The 22,096-nt window shown below is 40.3% G+C and overlaps 1 protein-coding gene across 1 annotated transcript in view; it reads left to right on the top strand.

Annotated features, from left to right (window-relative positions):
* The window catches only part of NPR3 (natriuretic peptide receptor 3), a 35,863-nt gene extending 29,949 nt beyond the window's left edge, over positions 1 to 5,914 (top strand). Inside the window, exons 5-7 of the mRNA XM_009647296.2 lie at positions 1,114 to 1,249; positions 2,811 to 2,895; positions 5,803 to 5,914. Of these exons, the coding sequence (XP_009645591.1) occupies positions 1,114 to 1,249; positions 2,811 to 2,895; positions 5,803 to 5,914 (333 nt within the window). The remainder of the gene's footprint in view (positions 1 to 1,113; positions 1,250 to 2,810; positions 2,896 to 5,802) is intronic.
* Positions 5,915 to 22,096: the final 16,182 nt, after the last annotated feature.

Below are 22,096 nucleotides of genomic sequence, written 5' to 3'. Positions count from 1 at the left end.
TTCCCTTCAAAATGCAGTTCAGGTGGAAGATCTGAACGGGCTACCAATGTCTTGAATTCCCAGTGTGTTATTGACAGATGTTTTTTGTCCATGGTAGGACAAATATGTCTTTTGATATACTTCTGCCATTGCTTCTGACTACTTCAGTGTCATGATACTTGGCCTTTATCACTGTATGTAGATTTTTTGACCTATTTTCAGATGAGTGACCTATTACTGTTAGCACAATTTATTTTTGCAACTTTGTAGTAGATCCAACGTACGTTATCTTGAATAATGCCTGGACTTACTGTTGAGGACAGGACTGAAATTCTAAGGTATCTTGATGAATTGGCCTGAAATAATAGTCCGTGCTACCAGAATAATAAGCATGAAAGGCCCTTTCTGTGTAACTATCAACAACTGCAGAAATACAAGGTAGAGCTCTGCCATAGTTCTTCAGAAGATTTGAAGATTTTAGCTGAACATGATCAAGTACCTCCAGGTCCTTGCAAAATAGAAAAGTCCAGTCTGCATTGTGTAGTTGGGAGCCTCAACACACAAGGTACTTGAAATCATACTTTCACTGAGCTGGGTGACAGTCCTGAGCACTCAACCCACTACTGAGCAACTGAAGAAAGCCTGGGGAGAGGTTAAAAAAACTAGTGTGAGCTGGATTTATATAGAGGAGAAGCCTGAGGGCAGACCAGATGAGAGCCTGTGAAGATGTCAGGGGATGTTTCAGGCAGGAAGAGTCTCTGTGTCCACTGGCAGTTGGATAAGCAGTGATGGGTAATTGCAACAAGGGAGATATAGGTTACATGTTAGGGAAAACCACTGACAGTAAGATAGCTAAATTCCAGAATAATTGCCTACAGGAATTGTTAACTCTCCATCTTTGGAGGCTTTTAAGAACAGATTAGATAAACATCTGTCAGGAATGCTTTTGTTCATCTGATCCTGCCCTGGGGCACAGCATGCACTACATAACCTCCCACAGACCCTTCAGCACTATTCTCTGTGATTCAACATCCTGCCACAGGAGCCCAAGTGAGTGATGCTGCCCTCCTGTTTGTTTTACTTCCCTAAGTCGATAGGAAGATCTTTTCATTCCTTTCTTTTTTTTTTGCATAGGTGATTGGGGACTACTACGGAAAGCAGGGGCGTTTTGAAATTCGATCAAATGTGAAATATCCTTGGAATCATGGCAGGCTGCGCCTGGATGAAAGCCGAGTTTCAGAGCACACAAACAACACACCGTGTAAATCATGTAAGTTTAGTGACTTAATGCTCCTGCCCGGGCTGTCAGAGAGAGGAATCCATGTGGTGATGCAATATAACGGGCCGTATTAAATTGCTTAGCACAGTTGTCCAACTAAGGCATCATGACTGTGTCTCTCTGCTGACTCTTTGGGAAGTTAAGGTCTGGCAGGCCTGGGTAGTACGTGGTCTGAATCACTTCCTTGAACTTAAACATGACAGTAATCATGATGCACAGCGCAGGGCCCTGGAGGCTTTCAGACTTTCCAGGGGCCAAAACGTAAAATCTCGTTTAGCCAGAAAGAAGGATATAACTGAAACCCCAAAGAGGGGATAATTAGCAGCTGGGGAGGCCATTGCTGAAGGGAGGGAGCAGTGTTCTCCTGGTGCAGAGTGATTTTCAGTGGTATGAGGAGGCACCATGAGGGACCCAGCAGGGTGAGAAGAAGTGAAGTCAGCTGAATGGGGCAGCACCTGTGAGTGCAGAAGGCTGGGACCACCTACCACCGAGAAGGTGTCCTTGTTTTCCAGCATACTGACTTTGCAGGCCATGTTGTAGTGAGCAGGACATTGCAAGGAGATAAAGGTGGGAAGATATGGGTGCCTCAGTGGCAAAGGGTGGTCTTAGCTTTTCACAGGAAACAAATCGCTAGTCCTGCAGCAAAAAGGTACCTGCGGCCTGATAATTCTTCTATCCCTGAAAAACCTGTGTGTACACACATACTGTAGAGATTGTTTCCAGGCCATACCCTCCATGATCAGCATGGTGTAGCTGTGCACCGTCTCCCTTCCACCCATCCTGATGTACAGCCAAAATCCCCTCAAAGGGTCAAGGATAAATGAAGAGGAGGTAGCAGTTTAACTTCCTTAATATTGCTCTGTTCCTTTCCACAAACCCAGGCAGGCATGGAAAAAGGAGCAGGCTGCACCAACATGACGATGCCACTGTTCTTCAGCTGCCCTGCTCTTTGCATCGTGAACAGTCCTTACTTGGGTTCCTCTTCAGCCAGTGTCCCTGCTCTGCCCCTCTTGAGATTTGGAGCAAGGCAAAGCTCAGATGGCTTTAATTTGAAACAGCATGGATTCAGAAAAAAAAAAAAATTGAGGAGCTGTTGGATAATCATACAGTCATTTTAATAAACCTGGGTGACAGAGGGTTATGATGCTAAACCAGGTGAAATGAGTTTGTTTCTGTTATAATGGCTCAGGGCATATTCAGTGCTGGTTCCTGTTATGTGTGCCACTGTAATCACAGACTGTGTTATGTTTCAGACCAAGCTGTCCAGACCAGTTTCTTAACAACAATCGTGTGTATCACATCTCTAGAACCGTGTCTTCATCTGACACTGATCTTGGGGGCTTGTTTAACCTCAAGGAAAGCAAGGACAAAAAATAAACATGCAGAAACTGGAACTAAGGAAGAGATTCCCATGGAGTCCTGAGCTCTGAAAGGGTTTAGTTATTATCTGATGTCGGTCACTCATTTCCTAGTTGTGTGTATTTTTCAGTATGTGAATGCAAATAGTTCTCAATATGAACCCTGATTGTTTATTTTTCCCCTTTTCAAGCAGGTGGTCTAGGAGAATCAGCAGTTACAGGAATAGTTGTGGGCGCCTTGCTCGGAGCAGGATTGCTAATGGCTTTTTACTTTTTCAGGTTAGTCCAATTCATTGAAAGTTCTGTAAACTCTTTAATCGTCATCCAAACCTCGCAGCTGCTGGCAGCACATCCTTGATGGGAGGCAGAGAGATGCCGTAATCATCTGTGGTAACATTCCCACCAAAGACAGTGAACACACTTCGATTCACCTTTTGAGTATATCCAAATCATTTTATTGACTCAGGGCTCACCCTGTAACCACTTATGTCTCTGAGCAACTTTACTCATGGAAGCAATTCCGGAGTTCCAGTCATTCACAGTTGCTTTATTGAAGTGTCCTGGCCTTGAAAACCTTCTTTGTTTGGTACTCCTTGCCAGGACAATTGTGCAGGCTGTGATTGTGCAATAGGTTTATATCACTTGCCCGGTACCATGCTTAGTTTTTGAGTATTGAGTGGAATTGTACTGGAAGCTAGAAGGAGGTTTCTGGTTTGGTGTAAGAGAGCATTTGGATTTCAAAGCTGTGCATTTAACTTAATAAGCTGAGGTCAGTGCAGGGCGATCAGTATTTTATTCCTGTTTAAGGAAAATAATTCTTACACTGCTAGTCAGCAAATCTGAAGTCTCAAGAGCTGATCCTACACTGACAGAATAAATTAGTTATACATGTTCAGCATCTTATATATACTCTAATTTATCCTCTTATGCTATGGAAGATAGAAGGCAGAATTAACCCCTGCATATAAGAATGAAATAATTCCATCCAGTGAAAATATCTGTTTATAAAAAGATGTTAACGAAATGAAACACACAAAAAGTGCTTCAATTCACCAGCACATTTCCAGGGTTTCAAAAGATCCCAGAACCAGGGTTGTTCATCAGGTGCTCACAGCTGAAATTCTGCAGGGTGATTTTATTCTTGCATGTGTTTGGTGCTTATATAATATATTGTTTGGGTTTGAGACAAGGTAAGTTAGCTGGGACTGATTAAAGACTGTCTTTAAAAGACAAAGAAAATACAAGTCTGTCTTTATATTGTATGTCATCAGAGGTTCCTGCATCTTCTATACATTCTGAATCTGAGATGATAATTTTTAGGTGTATTTTTAGCATTGCTGATACTGGGAGGGAATTGGTATGTGAAGACAAGAAATGAGGCAAAAGACATATTCTGAGCTGGTATAAAACTATGCAAAGCATCCTTGTAGGGACAGGACTTAAACTCTTAGTCATCTGACACAAAGATTTGAATTGGAAACCCATGTGAGCAAAGGTGTCTGTAAAAGTAGATGTACACACCTGAGCTCAACACCCAGTCTTTGCATTTATGGTCAGAGGGGAGAGACGAGCACTTTTTTTGGTGCGTTTCATGTCATCCTTGTATAAAAGCTAAACTAGGTCAGAAGGATGCCCCTTAAAAATCCCTGTTTCTCTCCTTTGACTACAGGAAGCCACAGGTACTCTGTCAGATGGATCTGTATGCTGGAGACATCCAAAGACATATGGGTGAATTTCACCCTGGAGATCTGATTGCAGTCACTCAAAAGCAGGAATAGGGACATCCCTCGAATTCCACCATTAGAATAAACATGTGATACAAAACTTATCAGGATGTATGGGTCAGATTTTCAGAAAATGTAGGTCTAGCAGTTGTGTGCCTGAAAGTAATTTGTACCTACAACTTCTGTACCTTTCAAACTGTTTAAGTACCTTCTGATTACATCTCATTGGGGTCTGTAATTACCACAGAATGAGCATGCAAACACAGTTTTGAGTGCATGCAAACCATTAAAAGATCTGGGTAGTAGCTCTGATATGTGGCTTTGAAAGGATTTACACCTAGAAATCTGCATTTCTAAAATGTGGACCTGTCCTTGTGCTTGAGCTTCTACTGTACACGCTCTGATCTGTGGAAAGTTTTGACGTGAAAATACATAAATGAAGTAAAGAATATAGGGTTTTCATCCTTGGAGCCTACTGATACAGATACAAACGTCCAGGGCATCTTTTCAGAACTTGTAGGTTCCCACTTTCTGTTGAGCCTTGTTACCCAAATTAAAACCTTGGTGTTTTGAAAATCATTCTTCCACTGCTACATATCTAGCTCTGACTCCTGCTACACAAGCAGAGGTTTCCTTGGCATACAAGGTTTTTGTCATGCATCTGCACAAGCAGTACTGTATGCACATGGGGCTGGTCTAATGCCCTTCTGAAAAATTGGTCCTGAAAGAGAGTAGAAGCATAAATGCATAAAACATAAATGTGGATCTTCTTTTATTTTGGGGGGAGATTTGCATACTAAACGGGAAACTGAAAGGCAGTCAGAGGGCTTGTTTGACGTATAAAGTAACATAACAGAATTCTTCAAAAGGCCGTAGAGGAAGACGCACAGGAAAAACTGTGTCTGATGCATGAGCAATTGTATTTATTTCTTATCTATCCTCTACATCCCTCTTCTTAATTCATCATACTACCTCCTCTGGCATTGCAAACACAGTAGCTTTCTGAGAGGGGGATGGAAGGATTAGTTAGTTAATGTGTAGTTTCAGTGAGAAACGCAACTGAATAGAGAGTCAGATCTGCTGTTTGAACTCTGCAGAAAGTGCCCCCCACCCCGTATACTGGAAAGAAATTTGGCTTTGATCAATATAAAGCAGTGATGTGACAGAGTTCACATCACACTTCACAAAAACTTCCTAATCACTTAGATCATAAATTCTCAAAGAAGCAAATGTCTGAGTCTTGGTGCTTTGAGGCTGCCGTGTAGAAATTAACAGGCATTTTTGAGCCTGGGTAAAACGTTCTGAGGCAAACTACTTTAATCTTTGACCAGGGTTTCACATTCTGCCACATCTCATTTTTTAACCAGCACCCAGCTGTCCCCTACAGGCATTCTTTATAAGGGAAGTCCTGTTATCCTATAGCCGGAGAAGGATTTCTCACCGTTCCTCTCCTTTCATGCAGAAAGAAATACAGAATAACCATTGAGAGACGAACTCGACAGGAGGACTGTAACATGGGGAAACATCGGCAGTTACGTGAAGACTCCATTAGATCTCATTTTTCTGCTGCATAAAGAAGAAGAAGAAAAAGAATCCCATTCTTCCTAGGGAAAAAAAAGAATTGGGGGAAAGGACACAGCCAAAGACGACAGTGTGAAAAGAAGAGGCTCTTGAAGAACTCACTCTTTTAAGCAGTAATTTTGTCTTAATTTCTTTCAGAAGCTCAGGAATGATTTACTAATCACATTATGCCACATGGCCTTTCATCTCATGAAAAAAGAAAATGCAGTTTGATGTTATAGGATGTACTTAATACGTAAAGACAGTATTTCTTAAGGCTTATATTAGGGGCAGCAGATCTGGGTTTAGTTGATGGAGAATGCCTCATTCTGTTCCCTTTTTTTTTTTTTTTAGCTCCTACCACCTCCTTCCTTAATTCCATCTCACCCGTGGGTATCAAATACGGTTTCACAGGCACAGGTGCTGGTTGCTGTCAAAAGGAAAAAAGGGATTCCTTTGGGGTATGATCCTGCATCACTGAATCGTTTCTGTTGATTATAGGGGATACAAGATATGGAGCTTAGTTCTAGGAGGGAACTAGCACTTGGGTGTAATTAACTCCACTGGGGTGTAATTAACTTCACTGAGAAAGTCTGGCAGGTGGGAACACACAAACCATTCCTTCCTTGTTTATGTAGTATCACAATCAAAAGCACTGATTCTCCCTCTTAGGTGCCGGGAGTTAGGAAAAAATCCAGTGAAGGATGAGGAGTTTCACTGGTGTGAAATGGTGAGAGAGAAGACAGTCAGGCCTCCAGAGAGGAATGGCTAATTCCTCAGTCTCATATGTGTGTTACCATGCTCTTTTTTCTCTCCACTGCCACGACTTTTCAGAGGGGCAAATATTAGAAAAAAATACAGAAAAAATGTAGAGCCTGCTCCTGTTCCCAGTGAAGTCAATGGCAAAATCCCATTAACTTCAGTGAGCACAGGACTGCATCCAAAACTGTAAATATGAAAGTGTTTGTATAGCTGAGGCAATTCAAAAGGGGATCTTTTTTTGTGTAAAAATGACATTTCATGCTACCATTTTATTTTTAGGATATTTTTTATCTTGTATTTTTCTATTAAAGTATCTATTTTTGCTTTGGTAGGATTAAAAATAAAGGAAGAGGGTGTTTTGAAGACGTATTTTTTATGATAGGAGTAACATGCAGGGAAAGTCAACAGCTGTAAATACATTTTAAAACCAGTATTTAGAGGAGGAGAAGTGAGTTTATGGATGGTAACAGCAGTTTTGCCCCACTTTCTTCTCCAGGCATGTACAACATTCAGATAGTTATTTAAACAACATAAATGCAGTTATTGAACTGTCTATATGATGATGGCCCTGATCCTGAAAATAATGAACTTTTCACATCTTAAATAGTCCTACATTAGTTGATGAGACTAACTATTCATGTGTGTACAATTAAACATGCAAGGAACTACCTTTAGGAATCAGAGTGGTAAAACACTACTCTAGGGCTGGCTTTAATCCTGCTGTCATCAGTATCCCTGGGACTTCTGCCATTGAGTTTACCAGGAGCAAAACTGAATCTGTGATGAATTAGCTACTGACAGGTTATTTTATACTAGAGAAAGGAGAGCTCTGCACTTTCTAGTCAAAAAATGGAAATGAACAGTATGTATTATAAACATGGTGAGGAAGACCCATAAAAATATTGTCTGGGGGAAAACCTGGCTCTGACTATGATTCTAGTGCATGAAATATTTTGGTTTATCCTGTTCTGATTTCATAGCAGAACTTCCCGGTCTCAGTATTCATAGTCACACTTGAAAGTTTATCTCAAAACTGGCACTGAAGTCTGTGTTCCACAAAACTTAAGCCCCGAGAAGCCAGAGTGCCAATTCAGAGAAACCATTTTGGGGTAGCTGGAAGTGGGTGAAGAGCAAAAGCTGGCGCTCTCTTCTTTGTGATGCCTTTTATTTGTTGATAGGGAAATTCCCCACGGAGTATTTCCTTGGACGACTTCTCCTTACGTTTCACTTGTCTCTGAGCATATGCAGGGGTTCATCACCTGCCCTTGTGAAACATTGTCCAATGTCCCAGGCAGCTAGAGGACATGGCTTCCTGACTGTCAGGGCAGCTCCTGTACAGGTGATGGATGTAGACCAGGTAGATTTGGTGTCTTCAGGACTCACTGTAACAGCTGTTCACATGGTAGATTTCCATTATCCTGTTTCTCAGTCTGGGCCTGTAAGACTTCTGCAAAGGTGGCTTAGCCAAAGTAACACTGCAGTCAATGGACAGTTTTCTGAAGTAGCCTCCTTGTCTCCTGGGCGCCAGAGAAGAGTGTAGGCTAGAGCAGCATTCATGCTGCCATGGAGCTGGGGAGAAAAAAAAACCAAAAAAACATGGCTTAAGGTTTGGATTTTTTAAAATAATTTCAAACTCAAACCGTTACTAGTTAGGGAGCAAGACAATAGTGTGGACTTGCATTTTCCTGTGCCATGCAGTTAGGTCGGACCAGAAGATTGGAGTCCGGAGATCTGGCTGGGACAATAAACTGTTAAGACAGCTTTTTAATTGTGTCATCTTAATATAACTAAACACATTAAAAAAAAAAAGTGTAGTGGAAGGTCACTTTAAAATTCAAAAGATAGTAGTTCTGATCCCAAATTTTATGTAGGGTTTTTAATCATGACCTCAAGAAGTGTTTTTATGAGACGTATGTTGGTGGGATGCTGATGGAGGGAGGCCTAGCCACAACTTTACAACCCAGCACCTCCCAAGAAAGGTGAACCTTTCTTGCACATTAAAACATTTTAGATCAATGGGCTTTAATCTTTCTATATTGGTGCACCCCTACCTGTGCATTTTTCCCATGGAAGTGTGGAGATCATTTAAGACATTTCATGTAAGTAGATTCCTGTATAGCATAAATAAACTTGCTCTTCTTAGTTGCCTTTCACAGGCTTCTTGCTAATAGTTCCCAGGACTTCTGTGGACGATAGATCAAAAACTGCCTTGAGTTTAGATTATTCAGCAGAGAGATTCTTTACCAGCTAATGCACTTTTCCTTTCTGGTTCATCTGCATTAGCTCAATGCCACAATGTTTAGGCTTCAAACTCTGTAAGGGAATGTCTAATCAAAATAATAATAATTGATTCTCAAAAGAGTTTTCAAAACCTACGGTTTTGGCTTCAACAAATTGCCCGTATTACAAACATACATCTGTATCACAGAGCAGCACAAGGAGGGCCTTGACTTGGCTCAGCACTTTAGAACACACTTAAAATATGCTCAGCTTCAGCTTCTAAGTGCTTTGCTCACTTGGGACCAAAGGGTATGATCCCAGCCATGGCTGAACCAAAGGGAATCTTGCCCATGTGCTCGAATTGGAGAAAGGTTGGCCCCATAGGCCATATGTTTATTGCTAAATCTTGCAGTTGTGCCTGTTAAATTGAAATGGAACTCATGGCTTTATACTTTTTGTTTGTCAAAGTTTGACAAATTTGGCTAATTTACCATTTTTTTTAAATTACCAAATACTGGTCAGCTTAATAACTGATTCACCTCAGAATCCCCTTCCTGAGGACAAATTACCTGGCTTCCACCCTCTTACCTTCAACATCTAGACTTCCACTGCAAGTTGAAAAAGATGAAGCAAAATATTCAATAGTACCTGTGAGTTAGTATGCTGAGACCCACAACTTTAGAGTCAGATGCCTAGGTGCTTTGTCCTGGGCCATGGGTAGTTCTGGGAGTTTTGTTTATGGACAGCTTGTGTGTCCCAGGTTGTCTGTGCCTACCACCATCACCAGTTAATTACCAGTTCCTTCTGTGATGTGCTTCACTGAAGACTAAGCCCAGCTATGTCCTGAGAACATTCAGTCATTGCTAAAAGTTTTGATTGAGAGTGCTGTGCACCTTGCAAGATTGTGGCCAGAATTCAGTTTATTAAAGTATCACATTCATTCACTTCTGAAAATAAATTTTATTGATCTATTTTCAATTTGTTTTTAAGAAATGCTTCATTGCATTATCAAAAGTATTTTGTTGTTTTGTAATGGAGAATTATTAAGGTGTAGTTAATGCTTTGAAAACATTTGTTCTGGGCAAAATAAGAGTGTGCTCCCTGACAGCATGTTTTATTGGAAGGTTGATCTCTGATTAATTTTTTGGCTTGGAGATGTGATCACACTCTCATTAAGCTGACGAAAAAACCCTCTCATTGATTCAGTGGAAGTAAACTCAGGCCCTCAGTGAAGTGTCTTCAGGCTTTAAACTCAGCATCTTGAAGCAGTTCAGAGTGAATTTCTCAGCTTTGCAGTAGGACGGGCTGCATCAGCCTTAGCTGACCTTGGCTCCAGCGCGATTTTCACCTCATGAATACCATAATGCTCCTGGAAAGCCAAGAATAGACTTCAAAGACAGGAAGCTAATAGTCCTGGTCATAAATTTCTTTGGCAATTCAGTCCACCTTTTCTGGAGCTCAAGACAGTTCCACATCCTTCACTACCCTCCTCTGTGCTTCGGAGTAGCCATGTAGCTGTTCTGTTTCTTTAAATAAAGCAGTTGAGGTTATTTTTCCTCGTTTTCTCCCAGGGTAGAGTGAATGCTCTTGAATTCCCCATTTTTTTCATGCTCTTTTCTCTATCTTCAGAAGTACTGTGAAAAGAGAAACACGTTTTCCATCAATTAGTCAGAAATGCTCCCTCTTCACTGAGAGGTGGATTTTACAAAATTCCAGCCATTGTTCACTGCAGACGTGCTGCTGAGCCGCCAGCACACCTCGTGTTGGCCTGTGGCCACACCGGTCGTTATTGGAGATCTAGACCCAGAATTGTCTGATGTTGCCTGTCTTTTAACCAAGCAAAGTTGAAAAATCAGATTGACCAAAAACTTTCTGAAGTTTGATCTGAATTTTGCAGCTGGCACCCTCTCCTTTTAAAAACACCCAAGGCCAGCACCATAAATTGTGGTTATAGAAGCAGCGCCGCTGAAGCTTAAAGTGATTACTGGACACCTCTGGGCTCACAGAAAATGCACCAGTCCATGCACAGTGAGATGATGTCAGGTGATACCAGCCAGTCTTTTTTTTTTTTTTTTTTTACCTGTTGTTGCTGTAAAATGACATCAAATCTAGTGACCACCCTCCCTGAAGCAGGGCCCATGGGAACAGAAAAATAAGTTTCTAATGGTACATTACCTTTTCTGTTGGTCAGCCACATGCCCTAGTAACTTGCCTTGCAATGAACAATGAAGGAACAAATTTTAGCGAAGTGCATGTTTTGTAGGCGGCAGTTTTCGCCCTTTTTAGAAACAAAGAAATACAAAAGTTAGGTTTTGGAATATATTTTTAAGGACATGCTGGAAGAAGTTTCACCTTCAGATGTGTTGTGTGTGTCTCCTCCCTCCCTTTCTTTCTTGCTGTTGAAAGCACAAAAAGGTTTCTGTGTGTGTGAAACCTTCCAAGTGGAAGAATGGAAGTGTTTGCACCATGCATATCCCTGCTCAGAGGCAGAAATTAATTCAGATGGCTTGAGGTCTGTATTTTTTCCATTCTCAGATACCTTTTAACATCTGATCTCTGAGACTGATGGAAAATGATTATTGGAATTAAAACAAATAGCCATTTGTGAGAGACCTCAGACCTGGCTGTCTACAGGGGTCAGCAAGCTGTGCAGCGGACTTTGATAGTGTCTTTTCTAGAGAATGACAGGAAGCCCAAAGCACTGTGGTTTGCCCCAGTGAAGCCTTAAGTCTGGCATAAATGCAGCTCTCCCTTTATCTCACCCATAGAGGAAGAAAGGATAAAGGTTAATGTTGGTGTTTTTATGAGGTTAGTGCTGGTTCTGGTCAAGAAGGTAATGCTGCCACGGCTTTTAGGCTCTCTTGGGCTAGTGTTTAATTATGCCCAGTGTATCATTACATAGACTGTTTTATTATGCTATTAATTCTTCCAGAATTTGCCTTTCAGAATGACACCTAGCTGACATACACCAGATTTACAGCATACAAAACCAGCTTTCAAAGGGAGAGGCTTAGAGTTCATTCAAAATCTCTCACTAACCACTAAGTTAATAGTCTGCATAAAGGCAAAATATTCTAAATAACCTGAAACTGTTAAAGTTTGTATGTTAAACTATAGTACTTCAGAAATCTTACATGGATTTATTAGGTGTTAAATCTTTGAAAGGTTAAAATCCACTTTGTGTGAACTGTTGCTTGGTGTTTCTGTTGTGAATGTTTCTAGAGGACACTTGAGCAAGCAAAGAAAATGTACCAAAAAGGGTATTTAAAAAAAAATAATCTTGTTTTAATGGTTTCTTTTGTAATCACAACTGGTATGCACAGGAAACACACAATTCTCCCTCCTAAACTATGAACAGAGGTTTTGCTAATTTTATACTAAACCATTCAAGGCCAGGTTGGATGGGGCTCTGAGCAGCCTGATCTAGTTAGCAGTGTCCCTGCTCCTGCGGGGGGGTTGGACTAGATGACCTCTAGGGGTCCCTTCCAACCCAAAACATTCTGTGATTCTATGATTCTATGATCAGTGGACGTAATGAGCAGAGTTATGTTGGTTCATACTTGGTGATGATCTGGACTTCTCTTTCTCTGTGAACTACATATACAGTGTGACAGAGGAACAAACCACTGCTGAAAAGCCAATATGACAGTTAATAAATCAGTGGTCATTTGCCTTGGTGCCATGTGAGATGATCAGTGTTCCCTCCTGTATTTAGTATCTCCCTGATGTAGCTTTGTCTCAGATGTTGTGATGGCTTCTGCAGTATAGGATGCAAGAGATGAAGAAATCTGTTGAGAATATAGGGAAAATATCTGTGTAGTTGAGTTAGGGAGAGAGAAGAGGGAAAATACGCAGGTTTTGATTGTACTCCAATGATGATGCTATCGACTGTATGGAGGACAGGATCAAGCTCTTTCTGCGCAGTACGCTGTCTTTATTGTTCAGTAACTACTTAGAGACTCAGCAGAAGGCTTATTCACTTTTTAAATCTCACATAGCCCCCTTACCTAAAATTTAAACAGGATTTAAGTGGTGCATAGGACCTGCTCAGGGTGTACCATGCCCTTAGGTTGGGTATTTACCTAGTAACAAGTGTCATCTTTACTCCGCAGGTCTAAAAGTGCTGAGAAGACTTGGGTAGAGTGTCAGGATGAAGGCAATGGGTAGAATTTGCTGTGTTTCTTGTGCATGGGGTGTAATTATCACAAAACTAAGAGGACTCAGGATAGACACTGTGGACGTTAACTTTGTCCCCTTTTTTCGGTGATACTGTTCATTATTAATGTAAAAATACTGGACAACAGAGAAACCTAGTACCGGTCTAGTAGAAAACAAATGGAAAGCTGCACAGTATATTGTACTGATGTAAGTAGAACTATCTGCATATAATGTGATTTTATTTATTGTTGTTTTTGTGTAGAGGAGAGTGCGTATTCATGACTGTGGATATAACCTTTGTTTACTTGTGTAATGTATTTTATTTCTTTTACGACTCAGTCATTTAAAATACCAACATTCATTGGTGTCCTTTGACTTTTTAATCTGTGCATTTTCTTTCACACTTTTTAGAAATGCAAGAATATCACATAACCTAAATTGTAACAAAATGTGTCCATTAAAGACATAGGAATATAACATGTTATCACCTGTTTCTGTGGTGTGTTTTGTCACCTGTTTACTACATTCTTGGTCTGTTTCATGTAGAGGGTACTATCAGACAGTAGGGAGTTAGTAACAGGAGGGTGATTCTGGGTCTAAGACATGATATAAACCCCTGACTTTAATGATTATTAGCAACTGATTAAATCAGGAATCAGTCTAACCTTTGTTTGGGAAAAAAATTCCTTCTGGTATTTTAAGGTCTGGGAAAGGTTTTAATCAGTATAAACAAACTTTGAATGAAGTTATTTAAATATATTGGAACCTTAACTAGTAAGCATTAGTTCGTATAGCTTGCAGAGAGGCAAAGCTTACACATTTTACTAAGCTACATGTTCATTTCTTTGAAGCCATCTTATCAATTTGGGGGAGTTTAATTCTGTTTCTTTCCTGTGCTATTAAATACAGTCTTCAAATTATCCTGTTTTGTCTAGCCTTCTGCTTTCTGTATGCATGTGTCTGTTGTAGTAGTGTTGCCAAATTTTAAGATTTGTGCTTGACAGTGTGCCAGGCCTTTATAATCTAAAATAACTTGGAAATGAGTGTGAGGAAGAAGTATCTGATCGCACTTGTATCAAAACTACAAGTACCAAGAATTCACTGTGGAGTTGACAGAGAGGTGGAAACATCCTCTGGCTTAACTATGGGCCTAAAATCTTCCTGCAGCCCAGGAAAGAAAAAAGCAGAGTAAAAACACAGGCTTGGAGAGGCCCCTTCAGTTAGGGGAAGGTTGAACTACCTTCCTGTCTGCAATGACTTTCACTGGTAAATCTCTAAATATGTCACTAAATTTAATTAACTCAATACTGCCAACAAGGAAATTAGTATTACCAGTTTGTACAGCTGATTAAAGCTTCAGAGAGATTAATTTTCACAAATTGTAGAAGATATTCCCGATATATGTTAGAATTGAGGTTATTTTAAATCTGCTTTCTTGGAACTACACTTCTAATTGTATGAATGTTGTACAGATAGAAATTACTGTTTCTCCTGCTTTTGCTTGGTGGTTATGCTCTTAGGTCTTCATCCCACTGCAAACAGGAATTCTCTGGAAGTACCTAGCGATTTCCCAGTATTTCTGTATAAAGCATTGTAGAAAAAAATTGTACAAGTAGTGTTTTGTGTTCCTGATAACTGCAGTAAACATTAAAGGTGTTTTGTGATCTTTACAAAAGTGCACTTTTTTTATGACTCATCTCCAGTCTCTTCTAGCAATTTAAGATTCTAGTCAAGATAAACAAAGATTGTTTACTAATGTTTACTAATATTCTAAGTTTGCTAGAACTGAGATGAGCAGTGACACATGCTTTACTGCTGCTGTATTGTAGGAATACATTGTCAGGGAAAACAGCAGGAGAAGCTTTTGATATCTTGCCTTCATTGGCAGCAATGGAAAAGAAAATCTCATCAGCTTCTTTAAAATAAAGTTTTCATTCAGGCTTGGGAATAGGGCATGAGAGATTATTGACTGAATTTGTGTTCAGTATATGACCCTCAGGCTATTAATGCATGCCCAACATGGCATTACCCTCACAGTGGCAGGACTTTCTTCCACTGTCACTGGATTTTTGGTTTTTTTAATAGCTGATCTTTCAAAATGAATCCTTGAGATATGTGTGATGAATTGTGTACATGTATACATACATCAGTATTTGTGAAACAGTTCATCCAAATGTGTTGGATATCTTTTTGTCAGAGATTATCAGCCAATCTGACAGGTAAAAATTTCATTTGGTGAAATTACTTATGGCAATTGATCTTCAGTGGTAGCAACTTTTGGATATCATTCTAGATATCCTGTAACCTAGCTGGACACATTTTTGTGGCTTTCTTAGGAAACTATTTCTTGAGGAACATTCATCACATTTCTGAAAAATTACGGTGGCATTTGAGCCAAATCTTGGTCTTGAACCTCGGCCAATGTTTTCTTGAGTTGAAAGACCACTGCCAATAAAAAGTAATTGTACAACTGACAGAACCTCTTTTGTTGCCTCCTAGGAATAACCATAATTTACAGCCTGTAATGCCAAAAAGGGTCTCCCTGTGTATATATGCTACTCTTGGTAAATTTTCCTGAGTCATCTTAGGGTTGGTTTGATAGTCTTCATTCCCCTTCCTCAGAAAAAAAAAATAATCGTATTTCCCTTTCTATAAGTAATTACTCTGTCCAGTTCTTTCTTCTGGAAGTGCAGTGGTTTATTATCAGTGTCTATTATTTCTTGACACAATTTACACAGTAAACCCCTGCTCTCAAATTTTAGATACGTGTATGTATTGTTTTGAAACTGGTTGATAGTAAAAAATTGTAACCATGGATTTATGTTTGTCCAGGACAGGGGACACAAGAAGCTCATGTCTATGGAAGCCCTATTATTCTCCCATCTATATCTCTACACTACCAAAGCAAACAATTTCCCCAGCCTCCTCAATTCCTGGTACTCACCAAGTGAACAAACACCAAAGACCAACTACTACTGTGCTGTCAGCAAGCTTTACAACTGGTTACTTCTCCTTCTGCCTCCCTTTTGGGGTCTAGCAGGTTTATAGCGTGCTTAAACCATACAGAACATGCAGGAGAAGTAGAGCTTCTGTCTCTTCCTCCTATCTCTTGCCTAGTGTCAGAGTAGCAGTGGTGTGACTGGGGGGAAAACCAGTGTCCTGGTTTTAGATCAGCGATAGAACTGCAGTTTTTCTGCCTCCTAAGAAAATAATCTAAACATAAATGCTATTTGTGAATTTCCTATTTGCTATTGTGCTGAACTCATTTACTATTATATAAAAAATGAAAACACCTCAAGTAAAGGCATTTAAAAATAATTTTCTCATAATCTAAATGCCTAGACTCCCAGACTACAGCAAGAATTTCTCACTTCTTATTTCTCTTGCTGCAGCAGAATGATTTTTTTATTCTTATTTAGCCTTCAAAGGGGAAGAGTGAGAAGACAGACTATACATTATAGCACAGGGGCCATTCTGACAGCAACATGGATTTGTGGATTTAAATCCCTCTTCAAACCGAAGAAAGATACAATCTGGGGCTTGTTACAGTCTTGGTAATGAGTATTTATTAAAAGGACAGTAGTAGGAACAGTCCCTCTGAGTGTGTCTTACGTGTCCTGGCCAAATAAGATGCCTGAATCAAGGACTGGACTAACGTCTCTTGACATCTGAAGATGGAGAAAGCTGCTCTTATGATGAAGAATTTCAAGATAGTGAGAAAGTACTGGCAGCACTGTCTGTCATTGAACGCATGTATAAATGTGCCCCTGCCGAAAAGGATTGCCAGTAACGATTATGCTAAACTATTGCTTGGGCAGCCTTAAAGTGTGGAGTGTGCTGAGACTCCTCTGCAGCACTTGCCTCTATGTGCAGGACGGAGTGTCTCGAAGAAGAATTCACAGCCCCTGACTGAATCCTTTCATGCAAGATTTCTTCAGAAAAAGGGAAGGGGTCCCACTTGCTCCCGTTTTATTACTGCAGTGTTTCATGGGATATCAGCTGGAATAACAGCTTAAGAAATACCTTTCTTTCTTGAGGAAGAAATACTTAAGAGGTACCTTTCGTGCTCAGGCATCAAAAGAACAGGTCCAATGAAAAGGGATTGATAAACTCCCTCAATTAGGTCAGGGAGAACAAAAAGCATGGCAGCAGCCTGATGAGTACAGGAAATTAAACTGGAGGAATTAGACTACTGGGTAGTGACTGGAAAAAGGCATATTATAGATCAAGGAGATCAAGGCTTTAATCTGTGTTCTCAGAAGAGATTTACCAGAGCAGAGGACTGGCCAGTATCCAAACTCCTACCCTCCTGGGATAGAGAGAAATAAGGCTTTCTATTGGGTCCTGGGCAGTTTTAGTGAAGAAATAACGGAGCCTGTCAGGAAGGCACCAAAAGGTTTAAAGAATGTGGACTTGTCTCTGCCTTTTTGCATGCCTTCTTAAACAGAAATAAACCTCAGAACCACCTGGGATTCACCCAGCACCAGTTATAAATAGGAATAACGGAGTAAAGACATCAAACAAAGGAAAATGTAGGCTATGTATCAGGAAAAATTGCATAAGAGTGTGATCTATTAGCCCTCAGGCACCCCTCCCAAAGGGGGTGGAGGTGGAATTTCTGTTGCTCAAAGCATTAAAACCCCAAGCCCTTGGGAGTGTGCTGTAGGAACAATCCCGCACTGACTGGAGGGAGGATGAGGTGATTTAACTGGTGGTCATTTCCACCTCCAAATCCCTTTTATGTACATGCCAGGATGCCTTTAGTGACAAGCTGCAGTTTAACGCCAGAGCTGGAAGCAGCCTGGACACAGCTCGAGAGAGTGATTCAGAAGAAGTAGACAGGAAAGGAGGTATAGAAAGAGGGGTGGGGGGGTTAATTTGACTGAGACAAGCCAAAGTCCATAAAAAATTTTCCAGTTCATTTTGGGATGGGAACTGAGGATGAAACAAAGAAAGAGTGGTTAAGTGATCCCATCATTTCTTGAGTATTTATAGATGCATGTCACACGTCTGTGGCAAGTATGTTAAAGCCTCATTAACATTGCTTTCCTTAGTTAAGGCCTGACAAATTAATACAGATATTAAGGGCTTCTACCTCTGACACAGATACCACTGCTCTGTAAGCCCTCACCTGGGTCTGACCAGGGAAATTCTTCCCCTGCCTGAGCTGCAGCTGAAACAAAAGTTTCCATCGGCACCAGCACCAAACCCTTAATTTCCTCCTCCCTACAGCTCCCCCTTCTCTGCCAAGGAAATAAAAATGAAGGAGAAATAACCTTTCCTAATCGTGAACGTCTGCATAAGAGATCATGTTTTATTTCACCCCTTTACATTGTCAGTCCTTTCTATAGTCCCTCCTTTCATCACTTGTTTTCACTTTGTCATTTTTTCCCTTTATTTCCTCCATCGCCCTCTCTAGTCCCTCTACTCCATACCTAACCTCCTTCCTTCCCTCTGCCTGCCAGTTTTCCTAGGTGCTTTCTTTCTCCTTCTTAAAAGCTATTTTTAAAATTGTTGTCTTGTTCAAAAGAGTACACCTGGATTGTCCCCACCTGGAGGAAAAGCCTCAGCCAACCCAGCAGCCTGAAGGCAACAAATCTCTGGCCCAGGGGCCTTTTCTTTGGGTCCACCAGGCTGTGCTAAGGAGTGTTGCATTCTGCTCCTTTTGTCACCGATCAGCTCTTAGTGTTATTTTACCCCCTTATTGCTGCAGGGATTGCTACCAGGGGAGAAAGTACCACTTTTCTCTCATTTCTCAGAGCTTAACCTCCCAGACTGGAAGAATGATCAAAATCCATTTGCAATACTGCAGCCTTCAATCCTATACAGACCACCTGTTGAAAATAAAATTTATTGTCTGTCAAACAAGCATTATTAGGAGGCTGTATTCTGCTAGAACATAATGTACCTCACTTGGCAGACTAATGTTAACAGGATAGTACCATTGTGGAGGGAAGAGGCAAAGACACACCCGTACATATCCCATGATGCCAACACAATTCTTCCTATTCCTACAGCCTTGTAAAATTTGAAGCTTACTGTGTCCTGCAGTGAGCTCACCTAATGTCCTGCGTTTAGGCAGCAAAGAGAGCTACACCACAGGAAATCTCCGGACTCTGATAGTAACTGCATCTCACATAAATCTTCACAAAGGTAAGAAAGTCCTACGCAAATGTTAACCAACACACACACCACGCCGTGCTGACAGTGAGCAGTACTGCCTCTCGAAGAATGTTTTAATGTTCTGGCTGAGTGCCAGCTCAGTGTTCCTTGCCGAGTAAGTTCTTCGGCTGAAGAGCTGCGTAAGTCGATACGTCCCGTGAGAGACCAGGCATCTGATGCAGCCTTCACATTTCTGTTGTTGATTTGGCTAGATATTGAACCTGACTATGGGGCAAGCCCTACAACTTACTTGCATCAGGATAGACAAGGCTGGTTGGGTTAAAATGCTTCCAGATGCAGCAGTCAAGACTTTGAAAAAGGATTGGTGGTTTTAAATATCTCAGATCAGGGGGTGCCTAATTTGAGATACTTTGATGTAATCTGACTTTTCCAGTGACAAAGCCTTACTCTAAGAAAATCAGATCTACTTTAGATTGAATCAAGCAGGCCCACATATAAACAATGCATCCAAAATCACAAATAACTTGGAAAGCAGAAGTATTAAAAAAAAAAAGTCAGCCCCCAAATTCTTAGTTACTACACTAAACCCCTGATTATTTTGTCCTTTTTTTGGTCACTGGTTTCTTTTCACTAGTAGTTTTGCAAATGCACATATGGGGAAAACACTGAAAACAGTATAGGAAAGTTTGAAATACTGAAGAAAAAAACCAAAACTCAAACCCAGAGAAATTATTTTTAACAAAGTTAAATACTAGTGTAGAAACATATGTGCTCCTTTCATTAGAAAGTCAAGAATGATCCTAATTCTCTTCCTTTTTGCTGTTGGGAATTGACACAAGTATCTGCTGGAATTCCAGAAGCCCTGCCTGCCCTGTGTATGTAACAAACTTGAAGTCATTGCTTGACTAACACCTGTATTTAAAATGCAGTCTGAAGCAGGGCTTTCAATCAAAGCCATCACCTCTCAGGTCTGCAGGTCTGGTAATTTTAAATGCCCACGTATTTACATTACATTTACACTGCTCCAGTGCTCTGTGTTTCATATGTTGTTTAGGCTTCCTTGTGGTTGCAGGGCTAACCATCCTTCTTTGCACAACCCTCTTTAGGGTTTGTAGTATTCAGAAAGCAAAAACACAGCTCTTAGAATAAAGGACAAGCTTTAGAAATTGATCGAGACATGATCTACCAAAATAAATTTTGTAGAATTATTTCCACCGACCCACCACTGAACTTAGCCCTTAAGATGCACGTGTGCAAGATTTCTCACAAATACTTTTACGTAGTACTATCAAAACAAAATACATTCGAGGGTGAAAGAGTTTTCAATGCCTATTCTAGTTCTGAAGCTTCTTGATATATTTTTTATTTGTTGCCATTCTTACTCCTGATTTGATCATCACATGTGAAAATCTTTATATGTGAGGTTGACTGAAAAGTGTAAACGTACACTATGAAAAAGACTGTTGAGCCCTGCTCATAATATTCTTTCCTTCAAAACCTTTGAATAACTGTTGTACCCTATTGAATTAAAAAACAAATTTTAAAAAAAACCCCAGTATTTTCTGCAAAGAAAATAGGCTCTGTTTTCAAGCAAAAGTAATTACTTAAAGGTAATGTGAATATATTAAGTGATGCTACCTTCACCATTTTTTTACTGAAAAAGTCAAAGTTTCAATGAAGAGTTTTGTAGTGAGGTGAAACTAGAAGGAAGGATTTCTGTAAATACGGGTCTCAGTATGCCTTCCCCTGTGCTGGCCTGGTTTACCAAAGGAATGGGATTATGTTCTCCAATGGTTTGTCCATCGGTGGCAAGTTTTGAAACAGCTGGCTAATTTCAACTATGTTTGACAGAGGGGTGGAGGGGTCTGAAAGATATCTGGGGTTCAGAGATTTCATGCACATGGATGACTAAACACAGTGAGGCTGTAAGAGTGAGTGGGAGAGAGAAACAGCTGAAGGTCTCTTCTGATGGAAGGAATCAAAGCTGGATTCAGCATTTATCATCTCTGTTGGCCTGATGCTAGCCAGTATAAATCCATGCACTGAGCGGGCGATCAAGCATGTTGTCCCAGGCCCATTTCACAATAACAGTTTTGAATGGTAGTGTAAGTTGGAGTCATTATTTTTCATTTGGCATTGAAATAAACAGAGGAAAAGGACAAGGAAAGGGAAGGATAAATATTTTTGCAAAACACATCTAAAACACTAATGAGCATTAAATCATTTCTACAGGAATTTGCAAATCAAAGGAAACAAGGAAGAAACCCTCCTAAGTTTGTTAAATTGAGAACAACTACACTCATCTGTGTTTTTCTACTATTATCTGGAATTTTCCTTCTTCCTGACATTACCATTATTACCTTATATTTAAGCCCATGCTGTGTGATTTAACACAGGAGACAGAAAACCAGAGAGGCCTGGTTTTCAGTATCAGAGGTGTCTTTGTTGTGGAAAGTTGTCAGCTCCCAAACGTTGTCTACACCGCATAGATCTGTGTACTTTGGCAGGTTTGTAGCTCAGAATCTAACTCCCTAGAGACTTGCTGCAACTTGTAAACCTATAAGGAATTTTTCAGGCCAGTTCTATATCCTACTTCATTCACTTATGAGAACAGATCCATTATAAGATTTTTTAAAGGCCTTTTCAAATACTTGCTTTTCTTTGTTACTCCTGCAGTAACAGTGATTTGAAACACTAAAAAAGGTGTCAGGGTAGCTCCTTGTACCAGATAACTTTCTCTCTGGATTTCAAGGTATAATTCCTAAAGCTTTGGTTTTGTTATCTGACATGCAGAAAAATAGGAGGGACAGAAAGTATTTCAGCATTTGTTCATGGCTTTTTTCTTGGATTTATTTCTAAGTCTACTGCTTGCCCTCTAGGTCAAATGCCTAGCTGTGCACTGGACAAAACACTTCCAGCTGAAAAGGGCAAAA

This window comes from Egretta garzetta, unplaced genomic scaffold (genome assembly GCF_000687185.1).
Source record: "Egretta garzetta isolate BGI_Z169 unplaced genomic scaffold, ASM68718v1 scaffold59, whole genome shotgun sequence".
Taxonomy (NCBI): domain Eukaryota; kingdom Metazoa; phylum Chordata; class Aves; order Pelecaniformes; family Ardeidae; genus Egretta; species Egretta garzetta.
The sequence above is the reverse complement of the archived record's forward strand: the minus strand, read 5'-3'. Positions and strand labels throughout refer to the sequence as shown.